We start from the raw sequence: 27112 nt of genomic DNA on the forward strand, positions 1-27112 counted from the left end.
TGTTGTTGTGATACTATAGCTTACATATGGCAAATTATTAAGGACCAGATAGAAAAATATTTTAGACTCTGAGCCAGACAGTCTTCTTCAAGTATAATTACCCAACTCTGCCATTGTAGTGCAAAAGACTAGTCACAGATAATAAAGTTTTATTGGAACAGCCACATCCATTTGATTATTTATAAAAACAAGTAAATGGCCTACAATCTGTAGTTTGCTGACCTCTGGCCTATCCATCAGAAGCAGATCTAGTACTTTTCTCTTCTTTTCCAGCCTCAATTTCCACAGTTGTAAGAGTGCAGCATTTCTGTGAGCCTTTAATTCTTTTCCACTGAGGAAGCTTTATAAAACTCTGCCAGGAGAGTACCAGGAGCCACAAGAAAATGTTAACAAGTTTGGGCAGTAATTACAGATCCCCACCCTTCCGATTATTATAACCTATACTAGAGGCCTGGTGCATGCAATTCTTGCACTGGGAAGAGGGGGCGGGTCCCTCAGCCTGGCCTGTACCCTCTTGCAGTCTGGGAGCCCATGGGGAGCGGGCCTAAGCTGCCAGCTGGACATGTGCTGTCGCTCTCCTGCAATGCTGCTGCACTCACTAGCCATGAGCCCAGCTTCTGGATAAGCGAAGCTCCCACGGGGGGGGCTCCTGCACTGAACGTCTGACCCCTCGGGAGATGTCTGACTGATGGGGAGTGGGCCTAAGTTGGCAGTCAGACATCCTTATTGCTGCCGTGGAGGCAGAGGAGGCTTGCTCGCCAGCCGTGAGCAAGGCTCAGGGATCCTGGCTGAGCAGTGCTCCCCCTGTCAGAGTGCACTGACCACCAGGGGGCAGTTCCTGCATTGAGCGTCTTCCTCCTGGTGGTCAGTGTGCATCATAGCGGCCATGTGGTCAATTTGCATATTAGCCTTTTATTATATAGGATTTACTAAGGACTCACTTTCTCCAAGTTACCATATTTTAATATATTAGTATAAGGAGTAGGGGGTGAAAAAGGGATTTACTGCACAGGAACAAAAAGGTCTGGGCCTATATTCCTAACAAATGTTTATCAACTGAACAAATACAGTTTTCTCCCTAATTTTAAGTTGTAAAATAAAGAGTTGGTATTTACTTGGGGGCTTTGCTTGTCTTGAAATAATCAGTAGAGTTCGCTTTGGGTAGATAAACTCCAAAATTAGCAACCAGAAGCTCAATATGAAAAAAATTCACCCCAGGAAATGTACTCTCAACTCTACTCCCTGCCCCCTATTTATTCTCTAGCTCAACATCACACATTAATTTCAGATTAAAAACTAACTATACCTCAAAGAGAGGGTGAGAGCTCTGGATAAGGGGTTAGGTCTGAGTTAAACAAAGAGTGATCTTAAAGAGACACATCTGAAGAGACCTGATTTGAGTCTATTCCTATTCCCACAACAAGCTCACCTTGGAAATATCAGTTCAAGGTGGCACCTTTAGGCTGTCTTCCAAGTATCCAGGATGGTTACTTTACTAGGCTGGAAGCATTTCTGCTGAGTTCTAATGAAACAAAGCTTGCCTTGAAGGCAAGGCAGGTAGGTAGGTGGGTGTGCAGTTGTGTCTATGTCCAGCTCTCTGTGTTAGCTAAAAAGTCAGAAAATGCTAACTTTCCTATTAGTACACCACAGCATGCTTTAAAAATGCAATTAGGTCCTAACCAGTTTGGCTCAGTGGATAATGTGTCTGCCTGTGAACTTAAGGGTCCCAAGTTCAATTCTGGTCAAGGTCATGTACCTAGGTTGCGGGCATATCCCCAGTAGGGGGTGTACAAAAGGCAGCTGATCGATGTTTCTCTCTCATTGATGTTTCTAACTGTCTATCCCTCTCCCTTCCTCTCTAAAAAAAAAAAAAATCAATCAATAAAATATATTTTAAAAATAATGCAGTTAGAATTAGTCTCAGCATGGAAGGGAATTCAAGAAGCCCTTCTCCAGTCATAGCCTGTTTGGCTCAGTGGATAGAGCGTCGGCCTGTGGACTGAAGGGTTCCAGGTTCGATTCCTGCCAAGGGCACTTGCCCAGGTTGTGGGTTCAATCCCCAGTAGGGGGCATGCAAGAGGCAGCTAATCAATGATTCTCTCTCATCATTGATGTTTCTCTCTCTCCCTCCCTCTCTATTCCTCTCTGAAATCAATGAAAATGTAAAAACAAATAAATAATTAATTAAGCCGAAACCAGTTTGGCTCAATGGATAGAGCGTCGGCCTGCGGACTGAAAGGTCCCAGCTTCGATTCCGGTCAAGGGCATGTACATTGGGTGCGGGCACATCCCCAGTGGGGGGTGTGCAAGAGGCAGCTGGTCGATGTTTCTCTCTCATTGAAGTTTCTAACTCTCTATCCCTCTCAATTCCTCTCTGTGTAAAATCAATAAAATATTTTAAAAAATAATTAATTAAAAGCTGCCCTTCTTCAGGTAACATTAAAGAGCCTCTTCCCCTCAAAGGCCTAAAGTACCTGGATTATAAAGAGCCGTGGGTTCATCCCAAGAGAAGAGGATTCCATTTCCATGTTGAGGGCTAAGCTATCTGAGCTAAGGAGCGTAAACTCAGAGAGATAGCAAGATGATGAGAGAAGCCAACTATGTATGCCAGAGAAGGCCTCAAAAGCCACTTGTTAATCTCTGGTCTGTAACAGAAACCGCAGCCCAATGCTCTGTTTTAGGGACCAGTAAGTTCCTTCAGCATTCCTTCCTACATTCTCTATTCCTTATCAAACAACCAGTTCTCGCTATTAAAAGTTACTTGCTAGCATGAAAAAGAAACCAGTATATTTTGGAACACAATAGGAATCAATGGTCTATCCGTAAGACAAGAACTTGGCTCTGTTCAAATGGCTTTGAAAAATTAAGTGTCTTGAACATTTCTGTCTTTTTTAAGTAAAATATGAACATTCTCATGCTAAAAACAGTTCAGAGAGTGTAGGTAAAGCCAAAGTCCCGTTGCTCTCTCTCTGCTGCCTTCAACTGAGGAACCCCGTTCAATTTGGTGCATATTCTTGGAGACCTCCTGAGGAAGAGGCGGGGAAAGAAAAAAGCCACCACAACCCACCAACCACTGCTACAGGGCCAGGGCAGGGCTTGCGGGTGCTCCTTCAGCCACACTTCTGTGCAAACCCAGGCTCTCCACAAGTGAATGTCCCAGGCCAGCTGAGGGAATCCCAGTCTCCTGAAGAAAAACTGGCAGCCCCTGAGGCTGGGTTCTCAGGACCGTGGAGACATCTGTGGTGACAAGGTGGTGGCTTCCTTCACAAAGGCACTTGGAGGAGAGCTGCCAGTTTTGGTAAAGTGCTCTGAGATATTTGGAGAAAAAGTGCTAAATAAACCACCGTCAATAGCAGCCCCACGTGGTCTGGGGTACCTAAGCATAAACAATAGTGTGGAAAGCAGCAGCATTAATATTCCTATTTCTCAGATTTGGTTGATTTGAAGCCAGTCTCTCAAATTGTCATTTTCATGAGTTGGCAACTGGTCAGCATGAGTAGGTAATTAAAAAAATGAATTTAGAACCAAAATATAGCACAGGAAGGGTAGACCATTTACATTAATATAAAATAATAACTACCATTTAAGCATCTGCAATGTGACTAGCACCTTATGGAGTTAATTCTTAGAAACAGGTACTTCTACCACTAACATGATGAACATGAGCAAGCTGATGCTCAGAGAGATGGGGTTACATGCCCAAGTCATCTAGCAAGCAAATGGCAGAAACTAGGTTTTGATTCCAGGTATGTTGAACCCCAGAGCTTTCCATTAAACTGGTATTTTATGAGCCAAGAAAAAAGTACCAGTGAGTTAGGAGACTAAGGCGCAACTCTTGGTGCTTACCATTTGTGACCTTGGGTAAGCTGGCAAAAAAAAAACCCAGGCTTTGGTTTCCCTCAATTATCTAATGAGGGGACTGGATAAATCTGAGTTTGTGATACCATATGGTCAGGATCTGGCACAATATGGTCAGGATCATATGAAATATGCTAAACCTTGGAATGAGAGATATGAGAACACACAAGCAAGTGTAAGATGTAAGGCATACCCTTCAGTCCTGGTGGCTAATCACAAGTAAATGTTTTTATTGGGAAATGAAAGGGAGTTGTAAGGGCAGACTCCAAAAGAAGTCTCTCCCTCTATCTACGTGAACAGACACTGCTCTGAACTCCATGTCCTTTTACTGCACAGGACACACCTCTGCTTTCTACCCTAAAGAAAGCCAGTTTTGCAAGTCTTTTGTTCTACAAAAAGCCGGATATGTGGCTGTTGAGTCAGCCCTCAATGTGCTTAACTTGTCGGGCTTTCCACAACACACGTATCACAGATAAAGTTCAAACCATCCCAGCCCCAATTCTCCATGGTGGGGGCTGCCTTTAGAATTTCAGGACTCAGTTCTTAGTCTTCCCCAAGGGCTCATCTAACAAGTACTTTCTAGGAGGACCGCTGTAAGAATTACAGCATTGCCTCTTAAATGGAAAGAGCTTTTCCTAGATTTTGTCTCCTCCAAGAACAATCCTAAGAGATGGGAGGTGAGATCAGCCCACTCAGTGCCCTGCCAGTTCCAAGGAAGCAGCAGGGCCAGGGAGAATTTTCTCATGTGTTTCCAAAGTGTTTCATGAATTTTATTGCTCATCTACCATGCAGATCAAAAACACTGGAGCAGGTCCAACTATTTCACACAGAATCTCACACTCCAGGCTGGCTACAGCCCTGAAAGCCTTCGTTTCTTCACTTGAAACTCTGCCCAATGTTATTTTGGGATGTGACCTGATAGAGAAAGCCCATAGGGACTCCATGACAATAACTGTTCCAGCTGTGATTGGTTGCCCAGTCCCAGAGAGTGCCAGCATGGGTTTGTTAGGCTCTGCTGACAAACAGAACTCAGCAGCTAACACCTTCTCTTCACACCACAACAAAACCATGCCCAAAATTACAGTCCATACCTCAGAGAGAGAGAGAGAGAGAGAGAGAGAGAGAGAGTGTGTGTGTGTGTGTGTGTGTATATGTGTAAGGGGGGGAGGGTTTGCTAGTACTCTCATAGGAAGGGCTGCAAGTTCTAGCATGAATTGGCTGCCTGTTGAAGAACATTATCAAGCAGGAAGATACCATCTAGGGTTAGATGAGGGGGGTTTAAACAATCTCCAACAGAGCCTCATGAGGATGTCAGTTCTTTGTTGGGCAAATTAAATAACATCAACAGGCAAATCTATAACAGGGCCATGACAATAATCAGATTCAGGTTTCTCTTATAAATGTGGCTGAATCTTTGAGAAATGGAGCTTTTGTTAACCGCTACATGAGGTTCTTGTATTCTTTCAGCGTGAAGAGCTTTTGCCAAGTTGTGCTAACTGCTGGCAGGGAGACCATCCACCAAGAGAGCCAGGTAAATCCTACACACATATGTATAGTAAGTGTGTGTGATGGGAACTTTGCAACTCAACCATACTCATGTAAATGACAATCCTGAATGAAAAAAGTTCAAATGCATAGTTTGAAGTGACCAAATCTGTACTAGCAATTTGTCAATTATTTTCCTGGCCTGACAGGAGGCTGCTCCCACTCTGGAGAATGGGAGGAAATCCTGAAGAACACAGAAAAGGCTGGAAAATCTAACCCTTGAAAAAAGGCAGGTGGTAAGAAAGGAGGCAACAGCTTTAACAAATTTTAAAATAAAATACACTTAACTACATAGGGATTACTTAAGGCACATACGTTTTTGGAAGACTGGTTTTTCCATAAAGCCTTCCTTAAGATTGCTAAGGGTCAGGAGGAAAAGATGCTACCTTTCTATCAAACACTTATAAGAAATTTCAGTAAAATAAAGTTCCAGTCGTAGGTTCTCTGTTGTTGTTTTCCCCCCTTCAGTCTTTGCTAAATGGAAGGAAGGGATATCTGACCCATCCTAGACTGGTAGGGGTTCCAGAGTATAGAACTACTGCCCTGTTCCAACAGATTAACTGCCATCCCTGCCTAGAAAGCAGATTGGCTGGTGCTGGCTGAAATGCTAAGAACAAATCAACACACAGAAAAGGCTGCCTCTTGCTAGCGGCAGTACTTCCACATCAGGGCCAAGCAGGTGGTAGGGAAGGGGAAAGAAAAGATGCAAAGGGTGACAGGCTGACATCATCCCTTTTAGCTTAAGACCAAGTACCATCTCCTGCCTCAACTCCATCCAGTGTTCGGAAGCAGCAGGAATTGTTCCAGGAAAGGCTCAGAGAACTCTATTTCCAACCCCCTTCCCCTAAGTTTCCAAACCCCCTATTGTTCTGGGGATGATGGGTCATTTTTTCCTGGTACCTTCCAGCTGCCTGGTGAGGGTGGCACAATAGATAAAGGATCAGACTCTTCTTGTCTTCAGAATGTTCTTTAAGGGCCCACTTCTAGGAGAAAATCCCCGTTATATACACATCAGAATGCCCAAGTAAAGCTCTGGAAGACCAAATCTCTGAATTGAAAGAATACTGAAAAGAGGAATAAAGCAAGTCCCTTTGTGTTTCCCTCTCAAAGGGAGACAGAACTGACGTAAGTATGTGATTATAATGTGTTCAACCCTAAGGTATATGTGATTTACTCACATTTTGTTCTCACAATCATCTTCTGATATATGTATCAAATCTATTTTAACAAAGAAGCAGGAAGCTCAGAAGTTCAATGACTTGCCCAAGAACAGAGAACTATTAAACATAAGAACTGGGGTTCAAACCCATATTCCCGATTCCAAAGCCTGCACTCTTTCCATCATAAGGTGGAAACTGGCCACTATCAAAGGCTCCATGTTCCAAACAGGTCAGGCAACAACTCTTCTCCAAAATGCTGGGTGATTAGCCGGCCTCACTTAGATCTTCTGTAGAAGGAAAGACTAAACAATGCTACAATGTTCTCCTCTTTCTTAGCCACTCTTCCTGTAAACCACTCTTGCTTTCTAAACCTTCTTTCATGGTTTACTTCAAATCAGATGTTTCACCTTAATTCTCTTAAATTAAACCTACTTTTTTTTCACCTCTGGATCTTTAGAAGGGAGACAAGCAAGAAATTAAGTCCCATGAAGGCAGGTCAAGCACAAGGATGTGACCCAAAGAGAAAAGTCCAACATGCCTGGCCTCCAGGTGGACTCATCTCAGGCCATTTCAAAACCTCACCCTTTCCTCCTCACCCAGCCCTGCAGCCACCCTTCCAAACTGGAGGACAATTGGGCTTTTTTAGAGACCCTATTCCCCAAACTACAAGATGGGAAAGCTCCTCTGCAGGGGCAAAAGCCAGCACACTTTAATCCCCTGCCCATAGCCATGCTCCAACAATGGGCAACAGAGCTGTCCTCTAACATGATAGGGTGATCCATTCATTACCCACCCAGAGGAGAAATTAGTGTGAAAAACAACTGCTTAAACTCGCACATTAGGTACAGCAATTATAGACTAAATCGTTTTTGTTTGTTTTTGCAGTGGGTGGGAGAGGGTGGAGGGGAGTTAATGGGGGCAAAAAAGGGGCATCTGTATTATTTTCAACAATAAAGATAAAATATAATAAAAAAATAAAATCATTTCTTTGCCTTGGGAACTTCAAAGATGAGAACAGCTTTGTGGGGGACAAAGCCTCCATAGTCATAGTACAATTTCCCTTGCCCCCAGGCAGGACCAACAGCACCATGCTGAATTTGCCCTTTCTCCCACTAGTCTGTGGCACCAAAGCAGCAGGATCAGGCTATATTCTCCTGTTATTATTTTTTTAAAAATATATTTTTAGTGATTTCAGAGTGCATGGGAGAGGAAGAGAGAGATAGAAATATCAATGTTGAGAGGAAATCATTGATTGGTTGCCTCCTGCATGTTGGACTAAGCCTGTAACCCATGCATGTGCCCTTGACCAGGATTGAACCTGGGACCCTTTGGTCTGCAGGCTGATGCTCTAACCACTGAGCAAAACCAGCCAGGGCTATTCTCCTGTTATTGACCAGAAAAATGTCAGGCACACAAAAGAGAAAGCCTGATAAACGTTGCTGAATCTATAATCTACTCATGCATCTTCTTTAGACCCAATTTCAATTAGTCCTCTCTCTCCTTTAATCATCCTTCCCCTACCTTAACCCTGTACCTGAACTGTGGACCTCAATATTCAGGAAGGCACTCTTAGGTGGCATCAAGGGAACCAAATGCTGTGTAAAACTGTAAGGTAAACTCTGAATGGGCCTTGGCCACTTGGGTAAGCGCTCTTGATAAAACTGCAGTGCAGGGAAGAACCATATGGAAAGGAGGCTGTTAGGAGGCAGAGCTGTGTCACTGGAACAATTTCAATCTAAGTACAAAAATACAAGAACCTACTGTTCTAATCCACTCCAGCAAAATCTTAAGAGGTGGGTCTAACTCTTGGAGGCTGAGGGTGTTGCTGAGGTGTAAAAGGGGAAGAAAGACTGTTGTGCTGCCTGCATTCCTGTGGTGGGAGCCCCTGCAAACAGCAGTTTGGCCACTGCAGCAGCCATTGATTTTCCAGGGGTCGATATTCTGCTACCACAGATCTGCTCTGCTACAGGTTTAATCACATTGAGTGCTTCTTTCTGCTCAACATCTCCCCTGCACTTCTCCCTCCCCAAACCAATAAAACAAACACCAAACAATGAGAACTGGCCATGGATAGATGGTACTACCCACAGAGAAATTTTAAGCACCAGCTCCAAAGGAGCCAAAGCTATATGCGTAGTTTGCAAGAAGCTGTAGGGATATACCCACAGGCCCTAGAGATCATAAAAAAAAAAAAAAAAAAAAAAAATATATATATATATATATATATATATATATATATATAACATTAATTTTTTTACAGAGAGGAAGAGAGAGAGATAGAGTGTTAGAAACATCGATGAGAGAGAATTGTCGATCAGCTGCCTCTTGCACACCTCCTACTGGGGATGTGCCCGCAACCAAGGTACATGCCCTTGACCGGAATCGGACCTGGGACCTTTCAGTCCGCAGGCCAATGCTCTATCCACTGAGCCAAACCAGTTTCGGCCCTAGAGAACATTTTAAACCCTTGCCCAACAGTCCTACAAGACCCTATTAATAATTCCAAGATTTTGCATTAAAAATCAAGCCCTACCCAGGTAGCTCAGTTGGTTAGTGTCATCCCAATATGACAAGGTTGTGGGTTCAACCCCCAATCAAGGTACATATAAGAATCAACCAATGAATGCATAAATAAGTGGAATTATAAATCAATGTTTCTTTCTCTTTCTCTAAAAATAAATAAATAAGCTGAAGCCAGTTTGGCTCAGTGGTAGTGTGTCGGTCTGAGGACTGAAAGGTCCCAGGTTCGATTCCGCTCAAGGGCATGTACCTTGGTTGCGGGCACATCCCTGGTAGGGGGTGTGCAAGAGGCAACTGGTCGATGTTTCTCTCTCATCGACGTTTCTAGCTCTCTTTCTCTCTCCCTTTCTCTTTGTTAAAAATCAATAAAATATATTAAAAAAAATAAAATAAAAATAAACAAATAAATAAGTAAATAAATAATCAATCCAGGTTCCCAACTTAAAAAAAAAAAAAAAGATCCTAGAACTCTCACAGGGCACTACCGTAATCAGTTGAAACCTTGCTTTCCAATTTCAGTCCCCACCAGGCCTGCATAATACCATGTTACCAACCTAATCAGCCTTCCAACACACACTTCTCATTCTGCAAAGGCTTCTCATTTGCACACAAGATTTGGCCAAAAATGTAGTGTTTCAAGGGTTACTAGCTATCAGACTCTTCATTCCAGATATGAAAAAAATGAAACTGGGTCAGAGCTGGCCTGAGTTAGAGCAATCAAGAACAGTGCATATTGCCGAAACCGGTTTGGCTCAGTGATAGAGCGTTGGTCTGCGGACTGAAGGGTCCCGGGTTCGATTCTGATCGGGGCATGTACCTTGGTTGCGGGCACATCCCCAAAAGGGGATGTGCAAGAGGCAGCTGGCCGATGTCTCTCTCTCATCGATGTTTCTAGCTCTCTCTCTCCCTTCCTCTCTGTAAAATATCAATAAAATATTTAAAAAAGAACAAGGCATATTAATGGAATTAGGCTGTTCTAATCACAGCAAGAAATGAGCATGGCAAAGCTCAAGAAGAACCTCCTACTTTCTCCAAGCCAAGCATTTCCCTTTAGGAAGGCCAACCACATCGATCTTGTTCCACCCCAACCATATCGACTTGTTCCACCATCAGCTTGATCCTAGAACTTGAGCAAGGAGGGCAGGAAAAAGGGGAGAAAAAAGGAGAAACACACACACACACACACACACACACACACACACAGCAGAATTCTAGGTATGAGAAGTAGAAGGGGGAGTAGGTATTATCTTAGGCTTTCACCTCACCTGGCTGCCCCAGAATATAGCAACCAGAAGCAGCAAAGATGTAAAAATGTGTACAACTTGAGGAAGACAGAGCTGGCACTATGCTCAACATACAAGGTCTAGGGGGCTATATGGCCTCCTTGATTTGGTATTTAAAGCCCTAATTTTAGCCTTGACCCAGTAGCTCAGTTGCTTAGAGGACTGTCCTGATATGCCAAGGTTTCGGGCTCGATTCCCAGTCAGAATACATACAAGAATCAACCAATGAATGCATAAATAAGTGGAACAACAAGTTGATGCTTCTCTCTCTCTCTCTCTCTCCCTAAAATCAATAAATAAAATTTAAAAATAGCCCTAGCCAGTTTTGCTCAGTGGATAGAGTGTTGGCCTGCAGACTGAAGGGTCCTGGGTTCAATTCCAGTGAAGGGCACGGACCTGGGTTGTAGGCTCAATCCCTGACCCCGATCAGGGCATGTGTGGGAGGCAACCAATCCATGTGACTTTTTCACAATGTTTCTCTATCTTTCCCCCTCCCTTCCACTCTCTCTAAAAATACCAATGGAAAAAATATCCTCGGTTGAGGATTAACAAAAATTAAAAAAAAATAAAGCTCTAAATTTATATTTGCCAGTGGTCTTTTTTTTTTAATCATATGCCTACTGGTCTAGATAAAAATCTAAATATTTGGGGGGAGGGAGTGGAACAAACAGACCTGAGAGTGAGAATGGATCTTAAATCAGAAAAGATAGCCAATGACCTTAAAGGCCATTAAAACCAAAGAGAACAATACTGAACATAGGGAGAGACCCAGTCAAGTTCTAAAAGTAGAAAATGGAAGGACAAGGGGATATGAATATTCTTGATAATAGTTCATCTGAACACTAATCCCTCTTATTTGGAACTTGGTTTCTCTTACCTTCCCCAAAATGTCAGGAAATTACCTTCACTTATCTCAGTAAACAATACTCAATATTCCTCCCACATCAAAGCTGGCCTTAAGGGACAGGTTTGCTGACTCTGAGCTTGAGCCTTCAACTCCAAGTTCCCACCTTCAACAAGGCATGGCTTCTTACAGCTTCCTTGGGAAAGATCAAATGGTAAGGAAGTGAACTAGCAGCTTGGAGGTGAGTTCTGCCTTGTGGCAATCAGTGATTATGTCATAATACAAGCCAATTCCATGCTGACACCAGTTGGGGAGGATGGAATAGGTTCAGGCCATGGAAGTGAATAAAGCCAAAACAAAAGATCAAGCACTGGCCTCCAAAAGGAACAAAACTAGATCACATACCAGATTCACCACAGCTTTCAGACAGAACACCAAATATTTTAGAAACATGGGAAAAAGATAATAGTTAATTCTATGCTTGATTTATCGGGTATGTTAACATAGTTCCACGCCCAAGGGTCCTCCCATCTGGACCAAGTTTAGAGGAACAAATTTTTATTCTGGTGTAGAGGGACCCTAGTGGTTTCTATAAGGATAGTATTTATAGGGGGCAGGAGGAGGGGTGTCTTGGTTTATATCTTGTTAAAAAAGCTCAAGATTCCCCCTCCCCCAGAATAAGAAACAGCTCAGCATTCACACATCTGTTAGACTGGCTTTCTGATTTTGGTTGCTCTTTTTGGAGTAGAACAATGGCAGCTTTGTAGACAGCACCAATAAGATGGAAAGGGGGATGGGTGGAAGAAAGCCACTGTCACCAAGGCAACTGAGTTAATCCATATGTTGACTCAGGAATTTCAGGAAATTCTAGTTTTTGGGGTTTCTTCCTTCCAGAGTTAATGCTTCCTACATCTTCCTGGAGAGTAGATCCAAATCCAGAAACTATAGTATCACTATTTTTGCCAAAAAATCTCAACCCCACATCTCTTCATATCTCCTTGTCCCTCTCTCCAAAGAGAGAGAGAACATGTAAGACAAAGTCTGGTTTTCTGAATATAGCATTCTTCCTTCTCTTAAAGGAGTTTTTTGCTGATCCTTTATGGGAGTTGGTCCTAATAGTAAGAGCAATGGACTGAAAGTCAGGGTACCCAATACTCTCATTTATTGAATTGGCCGTGGGCAGGTCCTTTGCTTCTCCCTCATATGTAAGGTGGGGGTAAGAAGGGGTGGTTTGTATTAATGTGGTTAATATTCTGTGGACTAACTCATGCTGCCCTTGTTCTATTCTTTTCATAATTGTAGAGGCTTAAAAAGCTGAAAACTACATATCCCAGAATCCTTGCAGATGAGTTTCTGACACAAATCAGGCTCTACTTATTAGCAGCAGATTCAAGGTAAGATTAAAGCAGCGTTTTTCAACCGCTGTTCCGCGGCAGATGTTGCCTGGTGTGCCGTAGGTGCAGACAAGACAAGAATTTTATAATTTTTCACTATTTTGTTTACTTAATATTTCATAATAAAGTAATTATAAAATACTTTCTTTGTGTTTATTTGATTCCTATTCAAGAGAATTACTTTATATATAGTCAATATAGGCACAGAGTTAAATTTTTTAACATTTTCTAATGGTGGTGTGCCTCGTGATTTTTTTCATGAAACAAGTGTGCCTTTGCCCAAAAAAGGTTGAAAAACACTGGATTAAAGTATGGCAGAGACCATGTTTCTGTCTCCTTCACTTGTTTCTGCTGGAGCATTTCCATTTCATTTTCCAGGTAACTGGGTATTGGTTCTGATGGCAGCAACTGCTGATACTTCTTGATTCCAGCCTACTGATCCCCGGATAGCAGATTTAGAGCAATCAATCTGATAGTGGCTCTCAAGCAGGAGTTCCTTCAGTGGGTCAAATCTAGGTTAAGGTTCTGTTCCTGAAGGACAAGCCTGGAGGTTGCTCCTTTTTAACTATTTTTTAAAACCAACTCCCAATATTAAATGCCTATTAAACAAACCTAGGCCTAGGGTTCAGAGTAGAAACCACTAAATGTGACATGGAATTACCAAATGATATGTTGTGGAGACAGCAAAACTATTCACAAACCTTTTTTCTGCTAAGCTAGCATATTTTGGGGAAAATAAGCAAGATGGAGGAGCCCTAGAACTTTAAAATATGTTTGTCCAGGACATCCACCTTCACGTCTTCCTTTATACAACCTCCCTGCACCTTATCCCTCTACTCCATGCTCTGGGAGGATTGAATTGCTCACATAAGATGAAGATTGAGTCAGCACAGTGTTCCTTTTCATCCCTATATTCTCTATAAAGCTTTTACTCTACTCTGCTGAGGATGGTATTACCCGCCCAACCCAGAGTAAGCATTCTCTGGGCTCTACAGGGAGGCTTGGGCTAGATAGGGTACCAAGTGTCTTCCTCAGCAGCAGGAAATGTGTTTATTAGTTCCAGGTGCAAAAGAATCAGGGCACACCTTCCTAAGAGCCCTAATGAGAAAAGACAAGGTTGGCCTACCCAGGTCCCAGTTTATCTTCTTACATAAATTTTTGGCAACCACCAGCTCCCTATAGCAGTACTGGGACAAACTAAAAAACCATGTCAAATCCAAGTGATATGCTTGGTGGGGGATGGGCTGTGTGTGTAACTTTTGACCAGTCCTTAGTAGGTAACTGACCCCAGGAGCCATCATACTAGAGGTAAGGTGCAGTTAGTATTCAGACTGAAGTTGTACTAAAGAAAACAAATGGTTCCAACAAGAGGAATCTATGTGAGACACACAAGCAGGAAACTGAGCTGAGCTACCAGTGACCAGAATAGAAACAGGAAATGGGCCCAGGAACGAGTATACAGAAATCTGCGGCAAGCAGCACAGGTTCAAGCAGGCACCAGCAGTGTCAGGGCTGGAGCAGCGGGACTAAGATAGAGAATCGGACTGGCTAGCCCTGCCAGAGAACTAGCTTCCTAGAGAAGGGACAGCTACTTGCATAGGGTATATGCTGCTCTGAACATTCTGGGCAGATATGACAGGGTGGGTAGGGATTTCCTTTTTCAGACTTTGTGAAAAAACCTGGGCTATAATTCAAGGGGCATAAGCACAGACACACTGTCAGATATTAAGAAAACAGAATAGCCTAGCTGTTCTGTGTACCAAAATTACTAGGGGTATTTCTGTTACCCCTTTGAAAATAAGCTGGCAAAAACCATTGGCTCTGCCTTTTTTTTTTTACTATGGTAAATGACAAAAGGGAACACAAACAGTATTAAATTAAAATCCTTCAAACATTCCAATTTTCTAAGCTTTTAGAAGATCTCTTTCAACCCCCAATCCCACAATAAACCTAGATGACAAAAACTGGCTCTCAAGCTCAGGTAGGTAGCAAGAACCTAGGGGATATTCAACAAAGGTTGGCCAGCTGGTGTGGTTCAGTGATTGAGCATCAACCTATGAACCAGGAGGTCACAGATCGATTCCCCGTCAGGGAACAAACCCGAGGTGTGGGTTACGTACCTAGTAGGGGGGGCATGCAGAAGGCAGCCAATCAATGATTCTCATCACTGATGTTTCTCTCTCTCTCATTCTCCCTTCCTCTCTGAAATCAATAAAAATATATTAAAACAACATCAAAGGTTTATTACTGAGTATCTGCCTAATTCAGGAGGTCAGATTTAGACCTAAGTCTTCAAGCAGAGGTACCAACATAATCTTTGTGAACATAAAGAAAATGCTTAAAGAAAATGGGGAAGAATTCCCAAGGAAGGGTATTTTAGCTAGGTTTTGAAGCCAAAGTAGATTTGCTGAGCGTTAACAAAAGAGAAGTGGGGAGGGTGGGGGTATACACGACATCTTAAACAAAAAGAAAATGGCAGGAAGGATGGAAGGACCGGAGTTGTGAGGAACTTAAGATACACCTGAGCAGCCAGAGATGAGGCTGTAGACATATGCTGGGGGCTGTGAATGGTCAACAATAGGGTCTGGACTATAGATATGGGATGCAAGGGCCCCCAAAGCACCCACAAAACCATTAGTTGTGGTCTCCCACTCTCACCCACCTGAGACTTTTTAAATTTTACCAGACACAGTAAAATTTATTCTGAAGTCCCCCTATTTGGAAACTTTACTCTCAGCTCTCAGAATATAACTCTTTGCTTCTAAACCATTAGACAAATAAATTGCCTGGGGATTTTGTTAACAGTATTGAGATTCTATAAAGCTTGGATGAGGCCCAAGGATCTGCATTTACAGGTGGTGTCTATGCTGCCAGCTAATGAACCACAGTTTTCAGTAATGAGAATACAATTAAGTTAGCATTAAGCAGGACACTGTGTTCTAAGAAGAAAGGCACAGAACAGGGCTTGTCCCATCCAACACAGGGAAGCCAAAGAACCAAACTCTAGTCAACTTTCCACTGTTCGAGGTGATTCCGTAGTTGGCTAGTTCCTCCAGCAGGCCTACCCGATGGATTTGCCCATCTTCCCTTTCTTACCCCTTCTTGTCCCTCAGCTGCCCTTTTTACAACTCATCTGTGCCTCCATCACAAGGCCTGGGAAAACAAAGTGAGATGGAAATCCATTTACACTCTTTATTTTAGGTTAGGACAAGTCTAGTAAAGGTTAAATGGCAAAGGGGTTGAAGCTTTTGGCTAAATCCAATCGCCCATGTCTTTCCTCTGCTGGGGGGGGGGGGGGGGTGCTACAGAAAGTATTTCATCTGAAATATAGATTTAAGCCCTAGGTCTGACCCTTAGTTTCCTATGATGTAAAACAGGAGTGGTTACTGAGTACATTTCAATTCCTGCCCTTCTAGGTCTGGTATAGGCTGTAGCTCCTCTATGGGCCTTACTCCTCCCCTCTAAGGTTCGGATTCTACAAGAACAACATAGTTCCTTACAATTCCTCTTTCTCTGTAACCCAAACTCTCAGAGCCTGAGATCATCACAGTAGTAAAATACGAATGGTAATGGCTGTTATGTTAAGTGGAATCTAAAGAAGGGCTTGGAAACCCAAATAAAAGAATATATATAATTTAACAGACATTAAAAATCCTAATCCTGTTTTCTTTTAAAGTATATTTTTTATTGCTCTTTCACAGAGAGGAAGAGAGAGAGATAGTTAGAAACATTTATGAGAGAGAATCATCGACCAGCTGCCTCTTGCACACCCCCTACCGGGGATGTGCCCGCAACCAAGGTACATGCCCTTGACCGGAATTGAACCTGGGACCTTCCAGTCCGCAGGCTGATGCTCTATCCACTGAGCCAAACCAGTTCTGGCCTAATCCTGTTTTCTACCTCTCTCCTGCCATCAATAACCTTCAGAACTGCCTGACCACAGGAAACAAGTACAATTTAGATATTCAACAGCAGCCTCTACGATTTTTTCAATCACTTAGTGAGTGCCCCTGATTCCTTTCTCTCATGACTCCCAAAAGATGTGCACATTTACAATCTCCTAATATTCTGCCAATCTGCACCCTGCCTTACACCTTGAGATGTAGCTGAGGCATTTGAAATGACTTTTCCTTCAATGACTTTCAAGAGTGCTTTACCTTGACACCTTTCCTCATCCTCAGAAACCAGGTCCTCTCCCTACCTAAAATGGATCACAATTACCTCTATATGACAAATCCAACTTTATACTCCTTGAAATATAAATTTGGTGTGGATCATCTTCCTTCCTCCCTTGGCTTCCAGAAATATTACACAATCCTGGTCCTCTTCCAATTTCTCCAGCTATATTTTGGGTGCTTCTACACAATGACCAGAGACATTGTTTAGGCCACAGGTCAGCAAACTGCAGCTCACGAGCCGCAGTTTGCCGCTCTGTTGACTAATGAGTTTGCCGACCACTGGTAGACTAAATGTTACCATGTAGTTGAAAGCTGTGAGGATTAGGCAATTGTAGCATATTGTGTGCAAAGTGGTAAAGGGCAGTACCCTGTTTCCCCGAAAATAAGACAGTATCTTATATTAATTTTTTCTCCCAAAGTTGCACTAGGTCTTATTTTCGAAGGATGTCTTATTTTCGGGGAAACACGGTATATGACAGTGGTTGGCAAACTCTTTAGTCAACAGAGGGCAAACCATGGCTCGTGGGCCACAGTTTGCCGACCACTGATCTAGGCCTCTATCTGACTCCTCTCTTCAGACTTCATGGCCTGGAAGGCCTACTTCATTCCATGGTCTAACTATTAACCACTACACAGACAATTCTCAAACTCTATCCAGACTCAGCTTTTACCAAGTTTCAGTTTCCAATCTCCAAATAGTCACCAAGCATTTGTTTTTAATACATCTCACTATAGGTAACTTAACTTATCCTAAAAAAAATGAGCTTTCCTATTAACCTTTCTATTCTTGTCAATGAGATTTCTCTTTCTCTCTGCCTCACCTCTCCTAGTCAATCAAGCTAATTATATTGTTCACCCAAAAGTTCTACTTATCTTCAGTTCTATAGATTCTTTCCTGCTACATCTCACAACTGGGTCTAGGTAGCTATGCTAATGAAAAAGAGGGAGAGGGAGAGGGAGAGGGAGAGGGGGAGGGGGAGGGGGAGGGGGAGGGGGAGGGAGAGGGAGAGGGAGAGGGGGAGGGGGAGGGGGAGGGAGAGGGGGAGGGAGGGAGGGAGGGAGGGAGGGAGGGAGGGAGGGAGGGAGGGAGAGAGAAGACACACACACACACACAGTCCACACTTCTTGCCAGAAATATTTCAATTGATCCCCTTTTCAGACTCTTTCCCTTTTAAACTATATATCAATGGATCATTTTTGTAAAACATGAGTTTTATCAAGCTATTGCCCTAATTACATATCACCAGGCCTGTAAGATCAGATCAAATTGCCTTACTTATTAGCTCAGCAGGGCCCCAACCCCTGTGATCTAGCTTTACTGCCTATAACACCCTCCCCAAGAAGCCTAATTCTGACCAGCCTCCCAAATGTCATCTATACTGCACCCCATCCCCACCAGGCTGTACTTTTCCTTTCCAACCACTTAAGTACATCCATATCTCCCTCATTCTAAACTTCTGCCATTGATGTCTTCCCTCAACTATTTAGATATAAATGCATCACTGACTTCACCAAATTCTGATAGCACTCACTAAAACATTCAGGCACATATTTTTAATTATTTCACTAATGAAACAGAGGAGGATTCTTTTTATTTTTATTTTTCAAATGGCTAATTCAAAATTTATTAAATACTTACTAGATACAGAGGAGGATTCTTAAGGGTAGCAACCATATCACATTCACAAGTACAGATTTAAGAGTTCAGTTTACCTCAGAAATCATTGAAGTTCAACCCATGTCTATTGCCTACCTGCCTTCAATATAACACCCGCAGCAAACTGTACACCAGGTTTTACTCCAAGGACAGGAAACTTACCTACTTACAAATTAAAAAAAAAAAAAAAAAAAAAAATCCTCATCATCTAGATTACAAAGGAATTTGTATATCACATTTGGGCTTAAACCTATAGGCAACATGTAGTCAGAGGTTTTAAAGCAGTAATGTTACTTGCCAGGTTTGATTTTTTTTAAGGTGATCATTCTGGTAATGATGTTGAGGACTGACTTGGAAGGGGAAAAAAATAAACCATCAGGAGGCTATGGCAAGACACCAGGAGAGGGATAACAGAGGACTAAAAAAGGCAGGGGAGGACAGTGGGGCAAAACCATTTCTGAGGTAAACTAGGATTTGATGACCAGTTTACGGAAGGGGTATAGTGATGGGGGCTAGAGTGGAGTGCTAGCAGTGCAAGGGCTGTCCTCACCCACAGATAAACTGCACAGAGGCCACATCTGCAGGTAGCCTCTCACTCCCAAGTCTCTTTTCTACCACTACTGTCAAGGGGCATTCTTATTTCTAGATCATCATGAGTAAAACTATACTGTAAGTCACCACTATTTCTAGACTGGCTTCCTAGTCTAGTAATTTTTTTCTTCCCCTTTCAAGGGACTACCTAGCTCATTGTTCAGCTATGGCATGGGCAACGCCAGCACCACCTGGAGCTTGCTAGAAATGCAAATATTTGGATCCCATGCCACACCTTCTGAGTCAAAATCTTTTTGGTAGGGGTCAGTAATCTGTGTTTTAATTTATCCCCAAGAGATTCTTACTGCATGCCAAAGTTTGAGAAGCACTAATCTAGCTTACCATCCCCAGATCAGGGCTTTCAATACTATATCCATTTTCCACCATTAAATGGAAACCCTATCCCAAGTAAACTTTTAAGACTAAAATGTAAATTTACAAATGTGCCTCAGTAAGAAAAATTTGGGAAACATTCATTATTCTAGGGAAGCCACATACATTTGGATGAATCACTAAAATACAAGCTTTTAAAGATGTAAGTCATCCTTAAAAAAAAAATAACTATAATCAAAAGTCAAATACCTGTTTTCAGAGTCCCTTAAAGGTTTCCCCAAAATAAAGAAAATTACTTAATGAAACACCTGAATATTTGCTCATCCATCCCTTTACCATAAGGTGAAGTGGTAGCTATATTTTACAAGATGAATGACAAACCCTAACCTCAAATTCTTCCTAAGCCACTGTCAGGAATCACAAATAAATTAACCAGTTCTCTAAAATAGAGTTTGGGCCATTGCATAGCATTCTGTGATACCTGCCTTGCCCTAGCAGTGAAAACAATAATCTGATAATACGGTCAAGATGTCCCCTGTCAGACATACATTTTCTGGATGAGTAATGTAATGGATACTGCTCAGGTTCCTTCGTTCAATGAGTTGGAGCGTACTATATGCCAGGTACTGTGATGGCAATGAGCAAGACACAGCAAGTCAGGCCCTGACTGAATATGCATTAAGTTATTGAAATTAATATTAAGATAAGCACTGACAAGAAGCATGGGTGCTAAGAGTATATTACAGCAAAGAAACCTGACAGTTTAAGCTAGGGGATCTCTACCAGGGCTGCAAATCAGAATCACTCAATACAGCTTCTAACCAGACTAAAGCCCAAGCCCAACCCCAAATCAAACAAATCAAAACTCTGTGAACCCTGGCCAGTGAATTTAAAAATCACTCACTCCCAAGGCAATTCTTACATGCAGCCAAGACAGAGAACTACCAATCCTGGGAGTCTCATGATAGGTGTTGGGGGCACAGAGGTCAATAATACAGTTCCTGCCTTTCAGGAGCTTACTAGCTAGTGGGCAAGACCCAAGTAAGTAAAGGTATCAGCAAAATACCCTGGGCATCATGGAGCAAAGGAACTTCAATATACAAGATGGTGCTTCTCTGTGTACAGGATGTGGGAGTGATTCCAGAGGGCTATATAAGGTGCTTTTACCTATGTCAACAAGTTTTAGTTTCTATAGATGACTACTCAGGCACGGAATTACTCTTAACACTTTCTTATGTCTTAAATATTTCAGATTTAAAAAAATTTAAAATTGCCTGCCTTTTTAGTGACAGCATCATAGAAGTTATTTAATCTAAGCTTTGAAGCTTGATTAGGAAGAAGCTTTCTGAGGAAATGATCTTGAAAATGCAGTCTGAAATATGAACTGGAGGAGTGTTAGAAAAAAAAAAAAGGTCTGGAAGCAGAAAAAAGCATAGGGCCTTATAAAAATGGAGAGAAAGCTGAGAGCAAGGTAAAAAAAAGACAAAGTAAAGCTTCTCAAAAAGCCATCCCTGGACAAGCAGCATCAGCACCATTGAAGAATGTTAGAAATGCAATTTCTCAGGCCACACACCAGGCCTACTGAATTGGAAAGTGGGACTGCCGGGGGAGTGAGGGATGGGGGATAGACACATGGCAGACAAACAGCCTAGGTAATATTAAAGATTTGGGATTTTATTCTACGATTAATGAAAAATAATTGAGATATTTTAAATAAAGAGCTAACATAATTAGAAGAATAGCAGCTAAATGGTTTGGCATTATTAGCTGAGCAAAAACTCCTCAAAATCTAATTTTTGTAATAATCAGGATCAGAAACAACACCGAGTCTTTAACTCTAGGGTCACAATCATACTGCCTTTAGGGCTAAGTGGTAAGGTGAATGAAGAGGGTGATGTGCAAAGTGGAGGGGCTGCCTGAAACTGGTGAGCCTTCAGAATCCCTAACACAGCTGTTTAAGAAAGGAGAGGGCCTTTGTAGGGAATCCCAACTTCTCCTTTCTTCAGATGTGACTGTTTTCCAGCCTGGTGAGGCAAATCTGGCATCAAACCAAAATTTTAAAGAAAAACCATCTTTTGTTTATTGGTTCAAGTAGCAGAGGAATAAAAAGCAATTCAACAAACAAGATGCCAATAACCCAGCCAGCTCACTTCCCACATGGAGTTTCTACCACAGAGCAAATGAGCCATTTGGATGAATCTATAGTAGAAGCCTGGATTTGGGAATGCTCTTTGTGATTGGCTGCCCAAGAACAACTCTCTTTTGGGCCCAAGAAGCTGCCAGCACCTTCACTTCAGTAGGTCAAATCAATAGTACAGGGTTCTCAATAATACAGGGTTCTCAACCCTTAGAAGACATGCAATATATTTATATGTTAGGCTTCTCAAGACTAAAAAAGTACCAACTACAGTTCTGTTAAAAGATCAGTAGAAGCAAGCAGAAACTTTTTGATGGGGTAAGGAGCAACTTTGCAACACTGGCAGAAATCCACCAATTTGGATTCTTGCTACAATAGTACCTCACCCAGATTTAGCCAAAGACTTTAGATGAAGAGGGAGTGGTTACACATGACTGACTAAATCAGGCTGAAAAGCACAGTCCAGTAAAGTTCAGGATGCAGAAAAGAATTGCAACATACATTATTGAGAAAGGAACAAAGAGGGATTGCTTTATTCAGATACTTTTTCCCCCAAATCCTTAGAAGTCCCATCGGACAGTGGCTCTTAGTCTTGGCTTGAGAAGCCAGAATGACAGATGCTGAGGGATTCCACAGACCTCATCCTACTAAGATTATGACTCAGAGATCTTCAGGAGAAACCAGGGAAGGCTTTATGATAAAGACAGTTCCTGCCTCCTACCTATTCCTCAAAGATCCAGAAACCATTTTCCCTCCAAGTCAGACTAACTGAAGAGATAGGCTTCAATTCCAAGTTGAATCAACATTTCAAAAGACTCTTGTCTGGGCACACGTGGCAGAATTTCCATTTCTTAACTGAAACCGAATTGTAATGGAGGGTTTGCTACTTACCGTCTTACTAGATTTTGTAGTAGCCCATTTTATTTCTGAGATTAATTTTCAGAACCTAAACAATTTGCACAAGTGTTTCCAGAATTAGCCTTCTATTAAACGGTTGGTGCAAACTGCCTTTCAGATATCAAGCTCAGCACCCCCCCCCAATGCCCTCTGGACGATGACAATAACATTTATGGATGCCTACAATGTACCAAAACTCTCTCTGTTAACCTCTTTAATGTTAATGACCACCCCCTATGAAGTGGGTATTTTTAGATTCACTTTACAGATGTGAAAATTAAGGAATGGACAGGTTAACTGACTTGCCCAAGGCTAAAGAGTTAGTGGCAGATTCAACCTGCAGACCCAGAAACTCTGGCTCTAAAGCCCAAACTCTTAATCAGCAGACTACACTGCCTCTCTCAGGATACAGTCAGTCCATTCCATAAACACTAATCAAGCATTTGGGCACCAAGCATTCTACTAGACAAAAACACTTATTCACACAAAACACAACCAGAAAAACTGCTTTTACTCTGCTTATGTTCAATGTGACAATTTATGCTGAATGCATCCCAAATCTTACCTCTTAGATAAATGCTAAGACAAAAACCTAAAAATTAAGACCTCAAAAGTAAGGTTAAAAACCCCATGTGCGCACACACACACACACACACACACACACGCGCGCGCGCGCGCGCACGCACGCGTGCACAAATACAAAGTTCTCTGAACTTTGATGGAAAGCAGACAGTGCTTCAAACATCTCCATCTTCTCGTCTCTCATATGGTCCATGCCTAAAAGGTCAAGATTTAAAAACAGAAAACTCTACACAGAAATCATAAACCTATTCCGGCAGATAGTAAAAAAAAAAAGACAATCTACAAGGTCAGATTATGAACCTATAATCAAGAAATAATTCATTGTTCATTTAGCTTAATATCACCAAAACATCCAACCAGAAACCAGTTTTCATTGCTTTTTCTCTCTGCCCCACATCATCTTTTAGAGAGTGGCAGGCATACTCACAGGCAAGCTCGAGGGTCTTGACTGAAGACTCAAGTTCATATCTTCTTGCCCTCCCTTACTGGAGGCCATTGAGGGGGTTGAGGATGCCTGAGACCCAAATGAATCTTGAGATAACTCCTAAAACAAGAAAAACAAAAGCTGTGTTATAGTCTGGCACTGACAAACCAAACAAGCTTGCTTTGAGATGAAAGGGCTATGGGACTCTCATACAGGGGAAGCTGGGTGAGAGAGACTGCCCAATGCACACAATGTCATCCAAGGCAGAAAATACAAGTTGTGGCTCGCAGGTAATAAAATGTCAATAGTGGGTATAAGACTCTTTCCGATGGCACTGTTCACCATTTATCGCCACTCACAGAGGGAGCTGTTGTTGGGGTTAAATTCTAAATTCTGGCTAACTACATGTTATATTTATCAAGGAATGAGAACATTTAACTTAAAAACGAAAACAACAAAAAACTCCTGAACCTCTACATTAAAATGACTACTTCCTTCAAAGTAACCACCTTGGGATAAGATAGTTTTCCAACAATGCCATCAATGCACAACATTTTTAATGGACCTATCACCACACAATCATTTCTCCTCTTTCTGCTCCTTAAAGAATAAAACTCAAGGCAGCTTCATCACCTATCTTTTTCACAGACATGGCTACAAATAAATTTTAGCTATTTCTCAAAATCAAATCCATCTTCAAAAAAATAGGATTTGCCACCACTAAGAATATTCTACTGTGCTGTCAGCTCTGATGGCAACTTCATATGAAGGAGTCTAAAAATATTTTGAGCAATAGCAGAATAAAATAGCAGTTAGAATGAATGTACAGTATAGCATCCCAAAGTTATTGTTTTAAAAGACGACCAAACTTAGTTGGATGCTCAAGTTCTAAATGCTACTTAAAAAAAAAAAAAAAAAAAATTAGTCCCATTATCTTCAATTTATCTTTCTATGCAACTTTCCATTGCCCTATTTCATCAACAGTAAGGAGAAATAAAGGTTTTTATGCAGTTAAGAAGGTTATGCCTTTGTTAGTTCAATCAATCCAGTTAGCATGTTTATCCAGAATTTAATTGGCTTTTAAGTGCACTTTAGAGAACCAATCTGTATGGCAAAGTTTTCATGATACCAATCCCCAAGCTGTTGGTGGTTACATATAGAGAAGAGAAAGAGGCAGGGACAGCTTACCTGTGGTGGAGGGAAGCGCTGCTGGGAATAGGCAGTTTGCTGTGACTGCTGAGACTGGGGCTGAGGGTATGCAGCCTGCTGGGAGTGTGTCGAGGATGCTGGCTGCTGAGGTTGCTGCTGCTGGTAGGGAGACTGTGCCTGCGTCTGTGAGTAGGGGGGCTGGCTCTGGGGGTGCTGCTGGGTTGTAGACTGTTGGGATGGGTATGGAGTTGGAGACTGCTGATGTGGAGGCTGGGATGGCTGCTGGGAATATGGAGACTGAGCGGACTGGAGTTGTGGTGGCTGAGACTGTGGCTGCTGCTGATAGGAAGGTTGGGCATGAGGGGTCTGGGATGGTGGTTGCTGGGAGTAGGGTGGCTGCTGCTGCTGCTGAGGGTGAGGACTTTGCTGGTTATAATATGGAGTCTGGCCCTGTTGACCATATCCACCGGGGCCTTGTTGTCCATAAGGAGGAATCTGTAGGAAAGGAAAGGATATGTTTTTTTTAGCACCGACTCTTCTGGACGAAAAAAGGTGAGGTAGCCCTGGCCGGTGTGGCTCAGTTGGTTGGAGTGTTGTTCAGTACATTGAAAAGTTGCGGATTTGATCCCTGTTCAAGGCACATATCCAGACTGTGTGTTCAATCACTGTCAAGGTACATGCAAGAGGCAACCAATCAATGTTTCACTTTCACACCAATGGTTTTTTCCCTCTCTCTCAAATCAATAAAAGCATGTCCTCGGGAGAGGATTAAAAAGAAAAAAAAGAGAGGCGAGATATTCTGTCAAAAGCTATGCCCTGTGAATGGGTATAGAAAGCAGGCAAGCCAAGCATCACACTTAGCTTAGAAGGCCCAGAATCTTTCCACCATCCTGTTTAATGAGTCAGGAAGGATGGCCAAGCTGGATTACCAGTTGGTTTATTTACAAGAGGACTGCATTCATCCACAGGAAATTTACACTTTTTAATATTTGGGCCATTTACAAGAGTCAAGAGCAGCTGTTTTCACCATGGGCCTACTCTTTTTATCATGGCATAGGCTTTTTATAAGCACTAGTAATCTGTATCTCAGCCACAAATAGTCAACAGCAACCTGGCTTAGCCGACTAAAAACCTAGCATTTAATAATCCAGACAGTGTGCAAATCACTAAATTACTCTGGTTCTCTTTTTCATTTAACCTTCTTCCAAAAAATATTTGAGAGCCTACTTGCTTACTTGTACCAGGCACTATTCTAGACACTGAGAATACATTTGGTAAGTGGGCAAGCTCTAACCCATCACAAAAAAACGCACACAAAAACCACACCAACAATTCTATCCCATCTCTCCTCCATTTTCTCACTGAAACAAAAGTGACCATATCCTGTTTCTTATATTTAAAGGCATACTTGACTTTAAAGTTTTAGGAGTAAAGTTAGGTTTTAGATTCTATCCTTCACCATTTTAATTATGAATATCACCCAAATGTAAATGATAGAAAAAGCGGTCAAAACAAAGTGACTATCCTATCTAATAGACAGAATATGCTAATTGACTGTCACACCCTCACAAACATGGTGGCACCCACAGCCAATAAGGAGGGAATATGTTAATTGACTGTCACACCCTCAAAGATGGAGGTGCCCACAGCCACAAGATGGCAGAGCCCAGTTCCCTCACCTGCATCTGGAGCCCCCGAGGTGCAGGGAAGCCTCGGATGGTAGCTGCCCAGCTGCCCAGGGCTGGCCAAGGCTCAGGTAGCCAGGGCCAGCTGAGGCTTATGCTGCTGGCAGTGCAGCATCAGAGGTGTAATGGGGATGTCACTGTCCCCTGATCGCTGGGTCACCTCCCGCCCCAGAGGGCTCCCAGACTGTGAGAGGGGGCAGGCCAGGCTGAGGGACCTGCCCTCCAGTGCATGAATTTTCATGTACCAGGCCTCTAGTAAAAAGATAATGATGCAGCCCTAGCTTGTTTGGCTCAGTGTATAGACCATCCATCGGTCTGCAGGCTGAAAGGTCCCAGGTTCAGTCAAGGGCATATGCTTCGCTGGGACCGGTTTGGCTCAGTGGATAGAGCGTCGGCCTGCGGACTGAAAGGTCCCGGGTTTGATTCCGGGCAAGAGCATGTACCTTGGTTGCGGGCACATCCCCAGTGGGGGGTGTGCAAGAGGCAGCTGATCGATGATTCTCTCTCATTGATGTTTCTAACTTTCTATCCCTCTCTCTTCCTCTGTGAAAAATCAATAAAATATATATATATATAAAAAAAATAAATAAAAAAAAAGGCAAGCATATGCTTGGGTTGCGGCCTTGATCCCCAGTAGGGAGTGTGCAGGAGGCAGCCAATGAATGATTCTTATACTTGATGTTTCTCTCACCTTCTCTGAAATCAATAAAAATATATATATTTTAAAAAGGATGCAGGTAATCAGACAGATTTACATTTAAAATAGCACTGTTAGCATCCTTATTGTTCAATCTTCCTTTTTTCTTCTACCTCCAGTCCCTCCTAAACTAATTCATCATTGTGAACCATACAGGACACGTTACCAGTGTTTTTTC

General features: G+C 42.4%; 1 protein-coding gene across 5 annotated transcripts in view; it reads right to left on the reverse strand.

The window, feature by feature from the left end:
• ARID1A (AT-rich interaction domain 1A) overlaps positions 1–27112 on the reverse strand; it is a 79070-nt gene that overhangs the window by 21267 nt on the left and 30691 nt on the right. For all 5 annotated transcript variants that reach the window (XM_036444725.2, XM_045584985.1, XM_036444723.2 and 2 more), the window contains exons 3-4: positions 24592–25047; positions 23407–23523 (exon numbers count right to left, since the gene is read on the reverse strand). In XM_036444725.2, the coding sequence (XP_036300618.1) occupies positions 23407–23523; positions 24592–25047 (573 nt within the window). The remainder of the gene's footprint in view (positions 1–23406; positions 23524–24591; positions 25048–27112) is intronic.

The sequence above is a fragment of the Pipistrellus kuhlii genome, unplaced genomic scaffold, assembly GCF_014108245.1.
Source record: "Pipistrellus kuhlii isolate mPipKuh1 unplaced genomic scaffold, mPipKuh1.p scaffold_m20_p_2, whole genome shotgun sequence".
Taxonomy (NCBI): Eukaryota; Metazoa; Chordata; class Mammalia; order Chiroptera; family Vespertilionidae; genus Pipistrellus; species Pipistrellus kuhlii.